Source organism: Heloderma suspectum, chromosome 4, assembly GCF_057233095.1.
Source record: "Heloderma suspectum isolate Gila_16-S chromosome 4, 16-S_ref, whole genome shotgun sequence".
In the NCBI taxonomy this organism is placed as follows: Eukaryota; Metazoa; Chordata; class Lepidosauria; order Squamata; family Helodermatidae; genus Heloderma; species Heloderma suspectum.
The window spans coordinates 115,754,403-115,773,797 of NC_139461.1; the positions used below are offsets into that span (position 1 = coordinate 115,754,403).

At 42.0% G+C, this 19,395-nt stretch overlaps 1 protein-coding gene across 1 annotated transcript in view; it reads right to left on the bottom strand.

Annotated features, from left to right (window-relative positions):
• MYLK4 (myosin light chain kinase family member 4) overlaps window positions 1-19,079 on the bottom strand; it is a 38,393-nt gene extending 19,314 nt beyond the window's left edge. Inside the window, exons 1-3 of the mRNA XM_084848129.1 lie at window positions 18,414-19,079; window positions 2,962-3,028; window positions 1,083-1,500 (exon numbers count right to left, since the gene is read on the bottom strand). Of these exons, the coding sequence (XP_084704255.1) occupies window positions 1,083-1,500; window positions 2,962-3,028; window positions 18,414-19,079 (1,151 nt within the window). The remainder of the gene's footprint in view (window positions 1-1,082; window positions 1,501-2,961; window positions 3,029-18,413) is intronic.
• Between the last annotated feature and the right edge of the window lie 316 nt (window positions 19,080-19,395).

The window sequence follows — 19,395 nt, forward strand, 5'->3', positions numbered from 1 at the left end:
GAGCAGACTCAGGACTTTCTGCGTTGCAGGACCAGATCCATTCCGAAAATAACTGGAGGCCTTAGGCACAGCAAACAGTTGGTGTCCTCATCACTGCCTTGAATACTCCTGTGATGTGTTCTTTGCACTTGTCTAGGGAGCACTGTGGAATTCATTCTCGCTTCCACAGTGCTCTCTGGGGAGCTTGATCTAGACATTCTGAGAGTTGAAAAACCTAATAAATTTGCTTCAGTTTGCATCTGCTGCCTTGTTTTCAGCTTCGCATTTTGTTATTATGATTTCAAACTTTTTTGGTTGCATCTATGGGGGAAAAATACAGGGCTTTTAATGAGAGCCAAATGTCACCCATCCCTGCAGTCTGAAGTGGCAGAATTTGCTATTACCTCATGTTTCTACAGGTATATACCAGGCCAAGCACAGTACAATAGTTTATCACTAGTATCTGACTCCTAAAAGGTTAACTCAAAAATTCTCCCAGATTATCTATGGGTTCTGGAAATATAATTGGTTGAATATGAATTTTTCAATTTTTTTTTTTTACAACTTTATGGTTTTGCTCTGTCGTAAAAACATTGGGATATGGTTATTGGTTTACTCGTGCTATATAAATACTATTCTGATGTGTAGGCTGATGAAGGAACCCGTTCTTACAGAACTAGGTTTATCAGAGGGACTAGAAGACAGACATGGTAATGCTGAATAGATGTTGGAAACATGAGATTATACCAGGCCAAAACAATTGCATGTATAAATTCCTATATATTTTGGAGAGGGAGAAGCTAAGTATCACATGATAGGCAAAGGAAGAATATTCAGATATTAGTTTCAAGGGAAGACATGTGTAAGTACTGGAATAATCATCCAACAATACAGCTACCAAGACAACAGGTCACCCGCTTTGGCTATAACAAGCATGACATTTTTATGCCAATATGAAGCTTTATGTGGCCTGTGTTTGGACCTGGGACACTAGACACCAGGCTCCATTGCTGATATACGTAACAACTACTACAGTCCAATAAACACAGCATGACACTCTAGAAATAAACATAAGGTAATATTGTATGATGTTTAAAACCTACTTGACATCTTGATCCTGGCTTTTTGATGGACCATCCACATCTTCTGCCGTATCTTCACTTTGGGATGTAGTTGGTACCACCCTTTCTTCATCCCTGTTAATGTTGGTTCCTTCAGCATCTTTTCCTACTTCCTCTGGGCTTTCTTCTGACCCCTCATGCTTCTTTACATCTTGGCCACTTTGTTTTTTACTTGCTTCCTTGGCATTCATGTCTGCCTGGCTTTTTCCTGTTGTCTTCTGAAGAGGGCTTTTCCAACTCTTGTTATGGCTTTCTTCTGCATTCTGTTTTGACTCATGAGTATGAGACTTAGGGGAACTTCTCTGAACAAAAAAAGTGCCTGCCTTTTCAGCATTCTCCTTGTTGAGTTTATGGACCTTTTCTGTGTGAGAATATGATTCAGTCTTCTCATCAGATTCCTCTGAAACCAAATGGAAAATACCAATGATTTGAATGAAAGAAGAACTTGCACAGCCAACGTCGTTTCAGTTGCTTGCACCTGTTTCTCCTTCTTGAAAGCCAGGGACTTTCCAACAAAGAGGGATTCTAACATCTGAGGTAAACGTGGGTCACAATCCTATGCATATTTAGGCAGAAAAAAGGCCTACAACTCCCAGCACTCCCCAGCCAGCTTTGGTGACTGGGAAATGCTGGGAGTTGTAGGCCTTTTCTTTGTCTAAACGTGCATAGGAGTGTGCCGTTAGTCAACCAAATGTTCCACCTGCTAAGGGCCTAGCTCCACATGTTATGAGGGATGCATTCCTGCTGTCACTCCACATTTCCTCCCATGACCCTCCAGTAATGTTTAGTTAAACGAGACAAGTGTCGCAAACTCATCACATTCCGCATTTTGCCACCTCTACTTCACTTCACTGGCTGTCACAAAGTGTGCTGAAATGCAATGTCACATGACACATCTTGGTTACCTAACAGCCCAAAGCTCTACACAGAAGTAAAATCCTGTTGACTTCAATGGGGCCCACTTCCAAGTGGATATAGCTGAAAATGTAACTGGGGGGGACATGAAAGGAGACACATTGCCATGTGTCATCTGCAATGAATACCTACATCCATAGGTGACTACTGTTGCTGCAAGAACAGTCTAATAGCGAAGGAAGCGGGGACGTTTCACCTTCCCGTTGAAATGTTGTTTATGAGGTAGCTGCATGGAGAGTTAGTTCATGAAAGGTCTAGAACAGGGGTGGGCAACTTTGGGAGGTCCAGAGGCCCTTTTTGCCCCATGGGCCACACCTCCCCCCACCACCACTGCAGTGCCAAAAAATTATCATTTTTAAATGGTGTCCAGAGCAGCCACAGAGCATCAAAAGGGTCAAAATTAGTTTGTTTTCAAGCTAATGGTGACACTTTTAGTACCCTGTAGTAGCTACACAGCACTAAAAAGGTTAAAAAGACTTCAAAATGGCCACTTTGCTTGCTCTGTTGCACTTCTGCACTTCGTTTCTACCCCAGTACCAAAGCCAACTGAAGACTGTCTTTGCAGTGAGCAAAACAACCCCTACAAAGGTTTGCGAACAGAAATTGTGACAACAGATAATTAACTGGATCCAGTATGTATCATTCTGGCACAAATATTTGCCTACTGATTGTGCAGTCTTCTGTTGGGTAAGTAACAGAGCTGAGCTGGTTATAGGAATGTGCTTAGGCACTGCTAGGATGAAAGTTGGCTGTCAATACAACGAGCTGCTCTGGAGGTGTAGACTTGGCACAGATTCCATGGGCAAGCAGCCAAGATTGAAACATTTCCTCCCAGAATGCTCTGGAGTGATCATGCTTCCTCCCCCACCCCCAGTTTGGTTAGTTTAGGCCATGAGGCTGCAAAAACAATGGCAATGACGTCGGGGCGGCGGGGGGGAAATCTAACCTGCAGTATCAGGTGGCTTCTTCTTTTTTATAGATTTTGTTCCCTTTGCAGTCAGATATGACTTTTCCTATGGGAAAAACAAGCAAGCACATTAGCCCCTTAATCAAGGTTTCATAACATATTTCCTTTGCAAAACTTTGCATTTCCTTCTGTAAGCGCAGATTTTCCATGACTTCTAGTCAAACTTCACTCTCTGACAGCATCTGTAATTATTTCCCATTTCCATCACCATTATCTGAATTCTGTGGTTATGCAACTTCAACATACTTATGCTGAACTGACCAATGTTCCATTAAGGAAGGTATTCATGGACTTTGCTTCCAAACAATGGCATCTGCTTATTTGATGGAAGGCATGTGATGATGAAATGTCATCTATGTATTTGTGGTCAAGGACCTTACTCACTGTTTATTATACTTCCCATCATGTGCCTCATCGAGACAAAGATTTTTGTCTGAAATTCTCAATGGAATGTCTACTGTGGGGAAGCCTATGAAAATCTGTTACCATCTTTCTGATGTGAATAACTACAGGCTATGTAAAGTTGCTATTTTTGCTCTGGCAGTGAGCACGCGCGTGCGCACACACACAATCAGAAATAAATTTGAGGCAAAACCCTAAATTTGACAGTGTTTTTTGTGCATAGTTATCTGATGGGTTTTTTTATTAGCTGACTTTCCAAGGTTTCAGCCCCCAAAGCACTGCTAGCTGTATGTATTATACTTCACACTTCTTTCTGTTTTCTGATGACTGACAGTTCTAAGCAAAATTGAACTGAATTCTATGCAAACTTTGAAGTGGTCCACTGAAGTCAACAAAGTTACAGCAACGTACTGCAAGCAGCACCAGACAACGAACATAAGAACATAAAAGCTATGCTGGATCAGGTCAAGGGTCCATCTAGTCCAGCATTCTGTTCATGCTCTGACCAACCAGCTACCCACAGGAAACCCACAAGCAGGACATGAATACAACAGCACCCTCCCACCCAGCAACTGGTTACATAGGCATACTGCCTCTAATATAGCCATCAGGACTAGTAGCCATTTGTGCATAGTTATTCTATGCACAAATAACTATAGCCTTCTCCTCATGAAATTTGTCCAATCCCCTTTTAAAGCCATTCAAATTGGTGGTCATTGCTACATCTTGTGGTAGTGAATTTCATGGTTTGACTATATGCTGTGTGAAGAAGCCCTTCCTTTTATTTGTCCTGAATGTCCCACCAATCAGCTTCATGGGATGACCCCAGGTTCTAGTATTAAGAGAGAGGGAGAAAAATATCTCCCTGTCCATGCGTAATTTTGTACACCTCTACCATGTCTCCCCTTATTCACCTCTTTTCTAAGCTAAACGGTCCCAGAGGCTGTAACCAAATTAAGATTCAGGTGATCCAAACTAAGTTTCAGATAATTAGTTGTTGCATGAGACACTATGAAGAAGTAAGCTAATTGCTTTAAACACAATTATTAAAGGCCTTTACTGATCAAGTAGTCAATGCTAGAGGCTTGCAACCAAAGATCTGGCAGGTTCTTTCAAATCCATGTGTGAAATTTCAGCCTAAATCAACCTCCTTGTTCTTTTGATTCCTTATCCCTCAGGCCCCATGACCTTGCTTCTCTGCCCCATTTCTTTTCTTATTGTTTTTTTTTTCAACATCATCATCATCTACACTTAAAGATTACAAACAAAATAATCTCACACCTACAACAATGGAAATGGATTTTCAGCTGCTGCATTCCAGTACTATATAAAGCAGGCCCATTTTCATTTTCAGAAGTATTTTAATTACAAAGCTCATGTTTGGCCTAGAGTACCCATATTAGTTTACTTAGGGCAGCTGTATTCCATAATGTCAGATGATGTTCTCTTATTTTAAGCATTTAAGAACTCTTCCAGTATTTAGTGTATATTAATCTCACTGTTACAATCATATAAAACAACAATATCCCTTCTTTTCCTTCAGACACTGTCACTTCCAATATTTTTTTTATCTGGAATGTGTAGCATCTAAACCCCATCGTTCTTCCAGAATAACATTAATAGCTTTCTATATTTAGTTCTGTTTCCAATGATAGTGTACAATTAGTTCCGCCCCCCCCAAATCGTGAGAGGATTCTCTCTCAGACAAACTAACTTGCCCTGACTTTACAACAGCAGCACTGCTGTCAAAAATCTGTAATTGACCGTAACCCGCTCAACAATCAGAATATCCACAAACATTCAGCACATCATATCCATTCAGCTAATGACTGGGGAAAAGGCCATTTGGCAATGATAGCTTTTTCAGTCTGCCCAATATTTGAGTCACTGGATACTTCCAGGTGGAAGACTCCTAGCACTACTCATTTGAAGGCATTGTGCAGCTATTCCATCTTTTTCTCCTTAATGGATTTTCTGTTAAAATTTTCTTAACAGAGAAAAGACAGAGGAAGCAGTGGGGAAACATGGGAGGGTTATGAGAGGAGGGCATCGTTGTAAAACTTATGAGCTCCGTAACATCCCATGAATGAGGTGATGCATGATGAAAGCCTCATCTGGAAGCACCCTTACTGTCAGATTTCAATTAGATACACAGTGATAATTAAGAGGCATTAGAAAACAACAGCACTTAAAAGAAACCAATATAATTTACTATCACAGAATGATGATGACACATTTATCAGAGTTCTGAGTATATATGCCTACTGTCTACTGTTTCTATAGTCTACAATGTTGCAGTGACATCTAGAGGTACATTTTACTAACATATTGCTTGCAGAAGGGCAGGACATCAGGAAACCAGAATTGCCTTTCTGGATTAGCCTCAGACAGATCTACTTAGATCAGGATTCAGTTTTCATAAACTGCTGGACAGGTGCTGCCAAACTAACCGTGCCCTATTGTTTGTCCTCCAGTATCCCATATGTGCCTGCCCGGACCTTAAGATCATCATCAGCGGCCCTTCTCCATGAGCCCCTGCCAAAGGAAGTGAGGCGGGTGGCTACTAGGAGGAGGGCTTTTTCTGTTGTGGCACCCCGGCTCTGGAATGAGCTCCCTAGTGAGGTTCGCCTGGCGCCTACATTGTATTCCTTTCGGCGCCAGGTGAAGACCTTTTTATTTTCCCAGGCATTTTAGCATTTTAGCTTTCTAAATTTTTATCTTTGCTGTTTTAAATCTGTATTTTAAACTCCTGCACTGCTGCTAGGTTTTATTGTGGTTGTATTGTTATATTGTGGTTTTAATGTTCTATATATTTTAAATTGTTTTATTGTGTATTGTTTGGTTTTAATTTTTGTGAACCGCCCAGAGAGCTTCAGCTATTGGGCGGTATAGAAATTAATTAATTAATTAAATAAATAAATAAAATATCTGATTGCCTGGGGTACACTGCCAGTAATTATAGCTATTAATGATCACAAGCTTTAAAAATCCCTAGATTGCAACTGAAATGCTACAAATAACAATCTAAGCCTTCAGTGCCAGCCCAAGACATTTTGCTGCCTGAAGGAAAGGACAAGATGGCACCCACTCCCATTCCACATACCAAAAAAAAAAAAAAAAAGCCAACTGGACTGGTAGTTGACTCTTCAACACTGACAATGGGACAGCATCCTCCACCACACTTGAAGGCAGCAGGTTAGCTTAGGGGGCACAGGGCAGGCCATGTGGCCTGCAGCTCTCTCCTCCAACACCGTATGGCCACCTTCCAGCATCAGCCGCCTGAAGCAACTGCCTCACTCTGCCTTATGGTAGGGCCAGTCCTGCAAGATTTAAATAGTATGTCCAACATTAACGTTGGCGTGTGTGTGAATGTGAAGTGTGAAGATTAAAAGGAAAAGGTGAGCAGAAGAAAATGAAACTATTAGCCACTAAGACTGAAAACCTATGCATAATAAATCTCATTGGACTTAGCGTCTCAGTAGACATATATAGGGCCAGGTTTCAAACGTCCAAAGCTACATTCATAAAAGTGCTGACTTGGAAATAAGCTGTATTGAAATAGGTAGGACTTACTTCCAAGCAAGCATGGCTAAGACTGGGCTGTATGTAATCATGACCACATCTTTCTCTCTGAAATACTAACTAAAAAAGCATAGCACGTGGAAATGTTGCCATTAGCTAAGCTAATAGCTTTTCACTTAGCTATTGCTTCCCAATGCCAAATGGACTAAAACTCTATGAAATAAGCATAGTTAGGATGAAGAGCCATTTTAATTCTTGACTTTTTAAAATGGATTTTCATAATTTTCTATTGTGCTTAGGCTGACATAAAACAGATGGAGCCCATCAAAGATACATTACAGGTATTTCCCTACAACTTTTTAAAATATTGATTTTGACATGAAAATGACATAAGCTAGTTGAGATTAAAGATGGGCCAAAGAAATGATGTGCCCTAAGCAGTCTGGCTTTTAATTATTGAAAGCAGCCTTATCCCTCCGATGGTCCTCTCCAAGTTCCAAGAGGAGGCCCAGCTGAAAATAACACCATGTGGATGCTGCACTTCTTCCCTCCATGAGAAGTGGGCCTTTCTCTGTAACGGCCCTGGAACCCTGAGCAGCCCTGCCCCACCCAGGATATTCCTTGTCTTCCTCTCTCTCACCTTTCCGGAGCCGGGTCAACAAACCTCTTATTTGCTATGCCTTTGGGAGCGGAGCCTTTTAAAATGTTTTCTGTGGCTCTTTCTTACATGGTTAAAGCTTAGGTTTACTTGTTTTCATTATTGTCCTTTTTATATTAAACTGTTCGGGGGTTTCTGCTGAAAAAGCCAGTACAGAAATACCGCAAACCAACAAAGAAATAGTAAAAGGAAACGGCATTTAGCTCTGACCATGTGATAGGCTAGGAGCAAGTTTCCCCTTTGGCTGAAACCTGTTCCACCAGTACGCATCCACAGCAATTATTCCAGAAGTCATGCCGTGAATGCTAAATATGTAAGAACTGGTCTTACATAGTAATGGAACATGAGGTTTTCACAGTATTGCTAACATTTGTGTGGGTTCAGAATAGCCACAATTACTCACAGCAATTATCACAGTAGACGGATGGCCTGCCATTTTTGGCTGGAAGGGAGTGATTCATTGCCAGATAATCTTCCCATCTACATTCACTGGGAGAAAAGCTCTGTTGTGTGATGAGCTATACACCACATTCATGACTTTTTTGCATGACATTTGGATCCTTAATTTATAGTATGCATTGGATCATCAGTGTAATGGTTTTCAATATCATGGGTAACATTGTCCTCTGGAAGAAGTGGGTGACACTTGGGTTCAAGTGGTAGATTTGGATTGCGTGTGTGTGTGTGTTTGAGTAATGAGTATGCAATGCAGGCTCATCTCACACTAGCAGTGGTCGACGTGGCAGATCTGTTTCTGGATATACCACTTCAGTCTGCAGGTGAGGCCTTGCTGGCTCCAGCGCTTGGAGGGCCCCTGGGCAGGACACCAATGGGACCCTCTCCTTCAGTGAGCCTAGCTGCTCATCAGCTGCTGCTCCTCTTCCTGGTTATTGCTACAGCTGCTGGCTTGCCAGGCACAGAGCCATGAGCAGGAAGGCCGTGGCGTCTCCTGCTGCCCCTTCTCACCACCACCATTGTCTGGACCAGAGCAAGAGGCAGGGGAATAAGCAGGTTTCCGGGGCCCTGGTCTGTGGGCCCCCCTGCTAGGGTGTGGGCCCTCAGCAGTTGCCCAACTATGCTGATCCTTGGTGCTGGCACAGGATAACATATTCCCCCCATGAAAAACATGCCTGTGCATAGAAAGCTCGCATGTCAGGAAAAAAGCTAGGCTAGAATTCTTCTTCCTGACATTTTTTTTTTCTAGCTGCAGGGATTATTTTTTACGTTGGGGGATTCCATCATGTGAGCCCCCAATCTGCAGTCCCGACACACAGCTTTACCAGCTCATCTGTTGATTGTGAGAACGATGCCTTACCCTAACCCAGCCTTTCCCAACCCTGCATCCCCAGATGTTGTTGGGGTACAACTCACATCATCCCCAGACAGCATGGCCAGTGGTCAGGGATGATGGGAGTGGTAGTACAGCAACATCTGGGGTACCCAAGTTTAGGAAAGGCTGCATCCAACCCAGCAAAATATTTGCTCTTCATTACCACTTTCTCATAAGCATCCAGATCATACTCGATTTGGCAGCCGTGGAGCAGGTTGCCTTCAAAGGGGGAACGGGTGTTGTAGCACACTGAACAGGGTCTTCTTTCTTTAAGCCCTCTGGCTGTTCCTTCCAGAACATAATATTTGCCTTAATTCCTGCTAGGGCACTGTGTTCTGTATGCAGCTGAGGTAAGAGCTGCCTTTAACTCTGCTCATGCCATTTCCTTTTCCAACTGCCCTAGCCTGTCCTGATGCTTGGACAAAACTAATTTGAAGAAATGTGTGCTGAAAAAAGGCAGGAATTAGACATCAAGGTATCGTTAGGCATAAATATCTTACTTTTAGTAGCAATTTGAGATTCAGTCCAAAATTAACTTGCAGATTTTATGAACACCTGACTCCCCCCCCCCTTTTCTTTAAAAGAGCCAATGAATTCCTTCTTTATACGCCACCAGGACTAACCTGGCAATGTTTCTAATATTTCAACTTTCATTTTTAAAAAATTCAACTAATAAAACCCTTTGATTTTCTTCCCACTGCCAGAAGCTCTATAATGAAGGTTTTCATGAAGGTGCCTCGAGCTTTTACCCCTTATCATCCCATCAGGTTGAATCGGGTGCCAAATTGAACTGTTCTGTGGCTTCAGTTCAATTGCACTTAACAGGTCATATATAGATGGAAATTTGCGTTTGCAAACATTACATTGCCTGCACATGAGTGTTTTATAGGGGACTGCCTGAAAATGTCCTCAGAGATTTATTAGGATCAGATATCTCGCTTCTATGTCAGCCCCGTTAATAGTTGTGGTTGAGTTACTTGATCTGAGTGATGATACCAAGCACTTCAGCATGTCACTTCCAGCCAAACTAACATCGTGGATTTTGATATATAAGCACCTTTATGAAGCAGACATGTCTTCCCTGACATTAGGCCATGTGCAACTCTACCAAAGCCTCAATATATTATATTGGCTTTTTCTTTGACATCAGAAAGAACCTGAGATATTACCTGAGCAAATGCCCCAAGGGGTGCTGAAATCCAGCATTCCCCTGTCAGCTTCTTCCCTTGTTCTTGTTGTGACATTTGGCAGTTCCCAATGTTATTCGATTTCATTTGATTTATATATTACGGGGATCCAAGATCAGGGAATACCAGATAAGCTAGTCAAGATGGTGGTGGATACGCATACCCCCTATAGCAGGGATGGACAACAGGCAGGCCACGAGCTGTATGCAGTCCCCCAGTGTGGCCCCCTGCCATGCCTCAAAATTCAGGGGGGACCCTCCCCAAAATCTTTAAATCCCCCCCCCCATAAAAATGGGATCTAGAGCTGTTTGGGTTAGGGATGCTGGAGAAATCTGAGATGGACTAAAATGAGCTCGGATCTCCAAGACCCGACCTGCAGAATCTGCTGTGGACTGAACTCCTCAGGCCACGTGGAGTCTGTGGATTTTTGGATCTTTTTTTCTACTTTCCTAAAATGTATATGTATTTATTTGTAGGAAAATATGCAAGTTTCTGCTGAGGAAAAGTTGAACAGAATGTGGGACAGTACGCTAAATGTTACATACTAAGATAAATTATGTAAATTGTGAACCCTCTTATGGAATTATTTACATATTTGTCCACATAAAGAAAAAAATTCGAACCCATCAGTGAACAGGTGACAGAACAAAAGGCACCTGACAATCTGCAAAACACAGATGGAGTGGATTTTACACAATCCATACATCCCTAGCTCCGGTGGCCACATGAAAACTAGAGCTCATGAAGGAATGCCTCTTCCTAGATCTACCTGCCCATACTAGAAGATCTTCAGTTGAGGGCCTTCTCCAAATTCCATCTCTAGGGAAAGTACCTTATGTGGTTACAAATGAGATGGTCTTTTTGTGGTGGCACCCCAGCTTTGGAATGGCCTCCCTTACAATCATTTCAATGCCAGATTAAATCCTTTGCACAGGCATTTTAAATGGTTATGTTGGTTAGTTTTTGTTGTTATAGTTTTATCACTGCCTCCTAGTTGGTTCATTTGTTATGAATAGGTTTTTTTTTCATGACTGTTGTATTCTGCCTTGGAACCCAACTAGATGAAGGGCAGTATAGAAATATTGTAAATAAACAAATAAAGATAATTACCATAGTTTGGGTACTCTTCTCAATATTTGGCAATTGCTTCTAGCCAAATCACTAAGCAGAGAAAGGGGAAAAGAATTATAGCATAGAACTTATTTATTTATTTATTTATTTATTTATATATACTGCCCAATAGCCGAAGCTCTCTTCCCTTCCACCACTGCCCACTGCCAGGAGAAAGTGCATTCCCACCAAAATGTGAGCCTCACCCAAATAAGCATTAACCGTGCTTTATGAATTGCACCCATTATGTGCATTTTTCCTGCAAAAGGTATCAGCTCAGAGGTTGCTTTAGAAAAAAAAATCCTCTGACACTACCATTTAATATATGGTAAGCACAGGAATATGCACTGTTGGTATGATACATGTCTCGTAACTGCAATCTAGTTTGGAACATGGAGTTTTCAGTAGTTTTGTAGAAAAACCACTGTTTTTCCTCCCTGTGGAGTAGATGATGAGATTCTAATTGCCAGCTGTACTCAGAACAACAGTAAGTACCAGTCCTAACATGACAGGCAGTCTTAGCAGAAGAAACAGACAAACCCAGCTGTAAGGCATTACACAGAATTCCTTTCACTTCTTGGTGAAGAAAAGCTGAATTACAACCTGGTTTTACTTAACATCATACAGATGCATATTTAACAAATCCAGCTGTGGTATACTGGATGTTGCCAATGATGATTTTTAAGGACAGTTAGACTGACCCTGGATTCTGTTAAAAAAATACATTCCTTTGCCTATTTATTTATCAAATTTATATCCCGTCTTTCCACCGAAAATGCGCTCAAGACAGCTAACAATAATAAAATGCAGACTGAAAACAGAACCTTAATTAAAACATAACATAAAAACAAATCAATTAAAATCACAATTAAAACTTTAAAAAAGTTTCATTTCCTTTGTGTTTGTATCCCACTTTTTTATTTCTTCCAGAAGGAAGCACAAAGCAGCTAATAATAATATATAAAAACAAATACAATAATATCAAAAACAACAAACCAAACAATATAATTATCTATCCCCCTTGCTATTTAACATCTATGTGAAATTGCTAGGAGGGGTTATTCAGGTATTTGGGTTGCTGACGACAATATGCTGATGACACCCAGCTCCATCTCTTGTTTTCATCACATCCAAGAGACTCGAGGCAGTGAGTGTTCTGATCTAGTGTCTGGATGTTGTAATAGACCAGATTGAGCCAATAAATCAAGATGGGACCCAGACAAGACAGAGGTGCTGTTAGTGGGTGGCTTGTCTACCCAGCTGAGTAGTAGTTAAGATATTCTTGAGAGGATTATACTCCCCCTAAAGCAGAGGTGGACAACATGTGACTGTCCAGATGTTGGACTCCAACTCCCATTAGCCCCAGTCAGCAGGGCAGGGATGATGGGATTTGCAGCCCAAGAATATCTGGAGGTTGACCTCCCCTGCCCTAAAGGATCAGGTTCACAGTTTGGGGGGTACTCACTAGTCCAACATTGTCACTGGAGGCACAGTTCAGAAAACCTCAATCCAAAATACGCTGGCAAGATTGTTAACTTGGACTTGATGAATTGTTCATAGAATGCCAGTGCTTTGTCATCTGCACTGGCTTCCAGTTCGTTTCAGTGCTCAGTTCAAAATATGGTATTTAATCTTTAAAGCCTTGAATAGTTTGGGGCCAGATTACTTGAAAGAGGGCCTCCTCCCACATATACGAACCCAGATGGCACATAGTGGCACAAAGCATATTGATGGCGCACAACATTTAGAAGCACTGAAATGGACAGACAAAGCTGAAGGAACCAGGAAAAACCTGGAATTCTCCTACGGGGAATGCAGCATCAAAACATAATGTCCAGCAACATTTCTGAAAACCTGGGCCAAGAGATGGGTCATGTGAGCCGTTGCTCCCAACTATGAAAGTACAACTGAATCCTTACTGCTAAGTTTCTTGACGTATGCTATAGATCCACGCACCCAATCCCACAACTGAAGTCTTAAGCTATCCGAACCTGTACTCTTGCATTTTTGGACCCAGTAGCTTCTTGGTGCATCCTCAGCCACAGGTACAGATATAGTTCTGCAGGAGTAGAACAGGTCCAGCCCTCCCAAAGCACAATGTCTCCCAGAGTGTGTGGCCTGAGTTGGCTTCCTCACTCTGCCTAATGCTACCAAGGAAGCTGCTGACATTCTGAATTGGTGCCTGGAGGTGGTCATGGGCTAAGATGAGGTCCAACAAACTGAGGCTCAATGCTGACAAGACAATGCTGGACAAGGAGGGGACAGACTCTGGAATAGGTATGGGGCAATACTTCCCCTGAAGAATCAAGTCTGCAGTTGGCGGGGGGGGGTACTCCTGGACTAGCTTTACAGCTGGATGTCTAGGTGGCAGCTGTGGCCAGAAATGCCTTTGGCTGGCTGAGGCTGGTGTAGGGTGTCCACTTATATGTTTCCAAGAGGACATGCATCACGCCCCCCCAAAAAAAAACAAAAAATGAAAGAGGGCACTAGTTTGCATAAAGAATGCATATGCTAATCGATATATATAGACACTGATTTAGAAAGGATTTCTATAATTTAAATAGAGATACAATACATGTCACATCATAAAGGGGGAGACTGTAACCAGGTCACCTGTGTGCCTGCCTTCTGAGACGGGTTCAGGTGCTAACTGTTGATGGGCAACTTCAAGACCCCTGCTCTCCCAGCTTCTTTCCGTTCTTTGTTTATACCAGACTTGGACTGGACAATCCTTCAAATAGAGGATGGCCTCTGTAAAATAGGGCACATGGCCACCCTAGGCTGGTGCATCAACTGCACCCATTCCTGAGGAAGTCAGATCTGGTCACAGTAAACACATGCTCCATCCAGGTTGGATTATTGCAACGTGCTCAACGGAGGTATCTCTGAAGAGTCTTGGAAGCTTCAGTTGCCCCAGAATGCAGCTGCAGGAATGCTGATGGGTGCTTGGCCATGGGATCATGTTACACTGATCCTGAATCTGCTTCTGGGCACAATTCCAAGTGTTGGTGATTACCTTTAAAGCCCTAAACGGCTTAAGGGACCTTCCATATCATCCTACCCGCTCTGTCAGATCAGAAGGAGGTGGGCTGCTCTGAGTCCTATCTAGGGTAAAAAGCACATTTGAGGGTGGGGGAGCTTCTCAGTGGCTGCACCCAGATTAGGGTATGGCTTGCCCCATGAAGTGCGGTTTGCCCCCTTCATCACTATTTTTCACCAGTTGCTGAAGACTGTTTTATGCTGGTTGGCTCTTGGCAGATAAGGCTTTTATGTTTTTGGCTGAATCTACACATAGCAGTTAGACTGTTATCCTAAGTATTAGTGCCCACTGGTACCTTGTGTACCAATAGCTATGATAACGGTATGATAACGGTATGATAACGGTATAACTGCTATGTGTAGATTCAGCCTTGGTTTTAACTGCTGAGCCTATGTCCTTGCTTGCTTGTTTTATATTGTTGTTTTCATGGAATTGTGACTTTTAAATGATGTTTTAATAAATGTAGTTAGAATACATGTATAAATGTTTAATAATTACAAATAAATAATGATAAGTCTGGCCCTGCATCTAGGTGCCTGTCAGCACACAAAAGACTGAAGATGATCACATCCATGCAAGGAATTTGGCAGCACTGCTACATGTTTGAGCTAACTGGTTTGAGCAACTGACAATAGTTAACATGTATATATTTAACTAAGACGGTGCCACCTTTTCCTTTGGCCCCAAAGCTAATAAAAGTTGAACATAATGTAGTTAGATACATATTTCAAAATATAAAGTACTCAAGAGCTGGATCTTATCCTTAAATATCTGCAGCTATTCATATTTTTCTTGCAAGCTAAAAGGACAAGAATATTTAGTGTGGATACCTATTGTGCAGGTAGTTCAAGTACTTAAGATTCTTTCTCAGGGTATATTGTTTATCTGCTTCACTTTATCTGCTCAAAACATATTGGGTAATTTGGGCAACACCCACCCACCTACCTTATGCTGCTCCCTTTGAATTTGCTGCAACCCACTTCTTTCTGGTGTTCAGTCTAAATCAATTTGAATTCCATGGGGTCACTTACAGTGATTTTAAGAATGAAATATGGATATTTGATTGAAACCCTCCTTTAAAAAGGTAGGAAATTGTCAGCAGGGTTTCTGCTTGTGCCCTGAATTTGGGGTAACATGGCCACTGGCGCATCACCCCAAAAGAGGAAACACATCACTAAAAAAAAGACATTGCTTTGCATAAAATTTGCACATGCTAATTTATTCATAACTATTATTTATTTATTTATTTATTTATTTACTGAATTTCTTAATCTATAATTTAAATAGAAATACAATATGTCTCTCCATAATGGGGGAGACTGTGATCAGGTGAACTTTTGTGTCTGCTCAGTGTGCTGTCTAGATGCTACTGCTTATGGGCAATTTCAAGGCCTCTGATCTTCCTTCTTACGGTTTTTGATCTTTCAACCAGACTTGGACTGGTTGTTGTTGTTGTTGTTCAGTCGTTCAGTCGTGTCCGACTCTTCGTGACCCCAAGGACCATAGCACGCCAGGCCTTCCTGTCCTGCGCTCTCTCCCGGAGCATGCTCAAGTTCATATTCATTGCATCGGTGATGCTATCTAGCCATCTCATCCTCTGCCGTCCCCTTCTCCTTTGGCCTTCAGTCTTTCCCAGCATCAGGGTCTTTTCCAGGGAGTTTTCTCTTCGCATTAGGTGGCCAAAATATTGGAGCTTCAGCTTCATTATCTGTCCTTCCAATGAGCACTCAGGGTTGATTTCCTTTAGGATGGACTGATTTGACCTCCTTGCAGTCCAGGGGACTCGTAAGAGTCTTCTCCAGCACCACAGTTCGAAAGCATCAATTCTTCGGCGCTCAGCCTTCCTTATAGTCCAGCTCTCACAGCCATACATTACTACTGGGAAAACCATAGCTTTGATCAGATGGACCTTTGTCGGCAAGGTGATGTCTCTGCTTCTTACTATGCTGTCTAGGTTGGCCATAGCTTTCCTCCCAAGGAGCAAGCGTCTTTTAATTTCATGGCTACAGTCACCGTCTGCGGTGATCTTGGAGCCCAAGAAAGTAAAATCTGTCACTGCTTCCATTTCTTCGCCTTCTATATGCCAGGAAGTGATGGGGCCAGATGCCATGATCTTCGTTTTTTTAATGTTGAGTTTCAAACCAGCTTTTGCACTCTCCTCTTTCACCCTCAACAAGAGGCTCTTGAGATCCTCTTTGCTTTCTGCCATTAGGGTGGTATCGTCTGCATATCGGAGGTTGTTGATAATTCTCCCAGCAATCTTAATTCCGACCTCTGATTCATCCAACCCAGCATTTCTCATGATGTACTCTGCATATAAGTTAAATAAGCAGGGTGACAATATGCAGCCTTGTCGTACTTTCCCAATTTTGAACCAATCGGTTGTTCCATGTCTGGTTCTTACTGTTGCTTCTTGACCCTCGTACAGGTTTCTCAGGAGACAGGTAAGGTGGTCTGGTACTCCCATCACTTTCAGAATTTGCCACAGTTTGTTGTGATCCACACAATCAAAGGCTTTAGCGTAGTCAATGAAGCAGAAATAGACATTTTTCTGGAATTCTCTTGCTTTCTCCATGATGCAGCGAATGTTGGCGATTTGATCTCTAGTTCCTCTGCCTCTTCGAAACCCAGCTTGTACTTCCGGTAGTTCTCGGTTCGCATACTGCTGAAGCCTAGCTTGTAGGATTTTGAGCATCACCTTGCTGGCATGTGAAATGAGCGCAATGGTGCGGTAGTTTGAACACTCTTTGGCGTTGCCCTTCTTTGGAATTGGAATGTAAACTGACCTTTTCCAGTCTTGTGGCCACTGTTGAGTGTTCCAGATTTGTTGGCATATTGAATGCAGCACTTTAACAGCATCATGCTGGACTGGACAGCCCTTCAAATAGAGGACACCTTTAAATAAAGGGCTATCCTAATGCATATGACTTTAAAATGTCTCACTGTTGAGCCAAGGTACTTCAAAGCTGTTATCCTTAAACAGCCTTGTTTCCTTGATAGATGAGACATGATCAGAGTAAACATATGTAATTCAGTAAAGGCTAAGGGAGCCTGGATGGCAGCAGGACAACAACTTGTGAAGAGTTTCCTTTCAGTAATGTAGGGCATAGTTTCCCCATATAGTTTAGATCACTTTGCAAGCACCATTTTAAAATAGTGATAACTAGATGGAAAAATAACTTGTGGTGTAAAAGAACGCAACCATGAAAAGTATATATTTACACGCCATTTGAGGATATCAAGATTGACCCATTTCATTATGCAACAATATTTTAATGAACATTTAGGCTGTATATTGGTTAGATCTTGACTGAGGGTATTGCTACTGTTACCTTTGAACACTCTCAATTTGGAATGAAGTCCCATTGATTTAAGCAGGAGAAAGAGAGAATGTTAAGCATGTGCTTAGCTCTTAATATCTTGTTACATAAACAGGACAAAAGAAGGCATCTTGTTACATATACAGTGGTTATCTGTAATGTTCCTTTCAGGTTTTACAAAGAATATAACCTGCAAACAAATTGAAATTGCAGCTAGTGACTCGAAAAAACTGAAAATGTGGAGTTTGTTAGTTCTGATTATTAAAAGTGCAAAAGCTTTGACAATGAGATAAAACACCACTTTATATATTTGATATCTGGCACACACAAACTGGTGGGAGATAATTCATATTATTTTAGTGTTGTAGTAAAAGTTCTACTCAAGTGAGTTTTCAAATGATTGGGAGCTCAGGAATAAGTTCTAGTGTTTGGTTAAAACCTGATTGCATTGAAATGTATAGGAACTTTGTCACTGAGGACCATGGGAACACGATTTCCCCTTAATGATGGTTTCTAAAATGAGCAAGCTCCATTAAGATAATGCCTGCATGTATCATAATGCGATTTTTCATTGCTCATATTGCTTCTAATTTTATGCATTTTAAATTTTTTTAAAAGCTGAATGATTTGCTACAGCAGCCATTCCCAGCCCGGTGCCCTCTTGGACTACAACTCTCATCATCCCCAGCCAACATGGCCAACTGCCGTGCTGGCTGGATATGATGAGACTTGTAGCTCAATTCCTCTGGAGGGCAGCAGGTTGGGGAAGGCTGTGTTACATACAATTAACAACAAAGCAACATCCACTGAGCACAAAGAAGTAGGAAAAACATTATGCATCTAACAGCAATCCTGGACTCACCTTTTCACCCCATTTGCTGATCAATGCATCCTTTTTGTCTGAGAACATCTGCATCCTGAAAAGATTTCCCATGTTATCTGTTCCTAAGTACCCACCAACTCTAAGGAGCTTATGAGGAGCCTCATTTCTCTGCATTAGATCATTGACTGTAGAGGTCTTTAATTTCTCAGACAAAGAGCTGACAAGCTGATGCACCCCCAGCACAACTTGTTCAAGCCCATCTATCCTGCTGGCTTGATGCTCAGTGCTCTTATTCATATTGGAGAGCTTCTTGTTAATTTCCATGCACAAGATCTCCATATCAGAATGATTTGACTTTTCAGAGGTTGTGGTGGTTGGTCTGACTCCAGAGTCTCTTCCTTTTCTTCTCAAGAGCTCAATATTCTTTTCCATACAACAGATTTCCTGCAAGACACAATCCAACTTCTGAAGAACATTGTCTTGCACGGTCAACAACGTGCTTATTTTCTGATCCAGGGAAGCAACCTTCATTTCGAGCGCGCTCATGTTTTCAGGCGAGCTGTCATTCTTGCCGGATAAAGGGGGAGCAGGTGAGGGCTCCTCTTCATTCGAAGGACGCTGGTTCTGTAAAACATTAGGGTCAAATATTTTGGCCAAGGAGTGCACCACTGATGAAGATGCGGTCTTTTTGCTGGAGGTCGACATTGCATCTGTTTACCTAGATGGACAGATGGTGGATGAAAAGTACATCTTCAGAAGCTTTCCCACACCGTTTCTTAACAGACAGGTGCCTGGTTTGTTAAACCAGGCTCAGTCCATTCAAACAGAGTTCCAGAAGTTCAAGAGAGACAACCAGAAGCATTAGGAACAAGAACAGCCCATCCTCTTCGTTTGAAAAAACCACGCTAAAATATAATGCAGGTCCACACAGATATTCGCCAAGCATCCAAAATGCACTGGCAGTTGGTGACGTCAGACGCCAGGGAGGGCAGAAGAACGATTTGCACCCAAGTGGAATTTG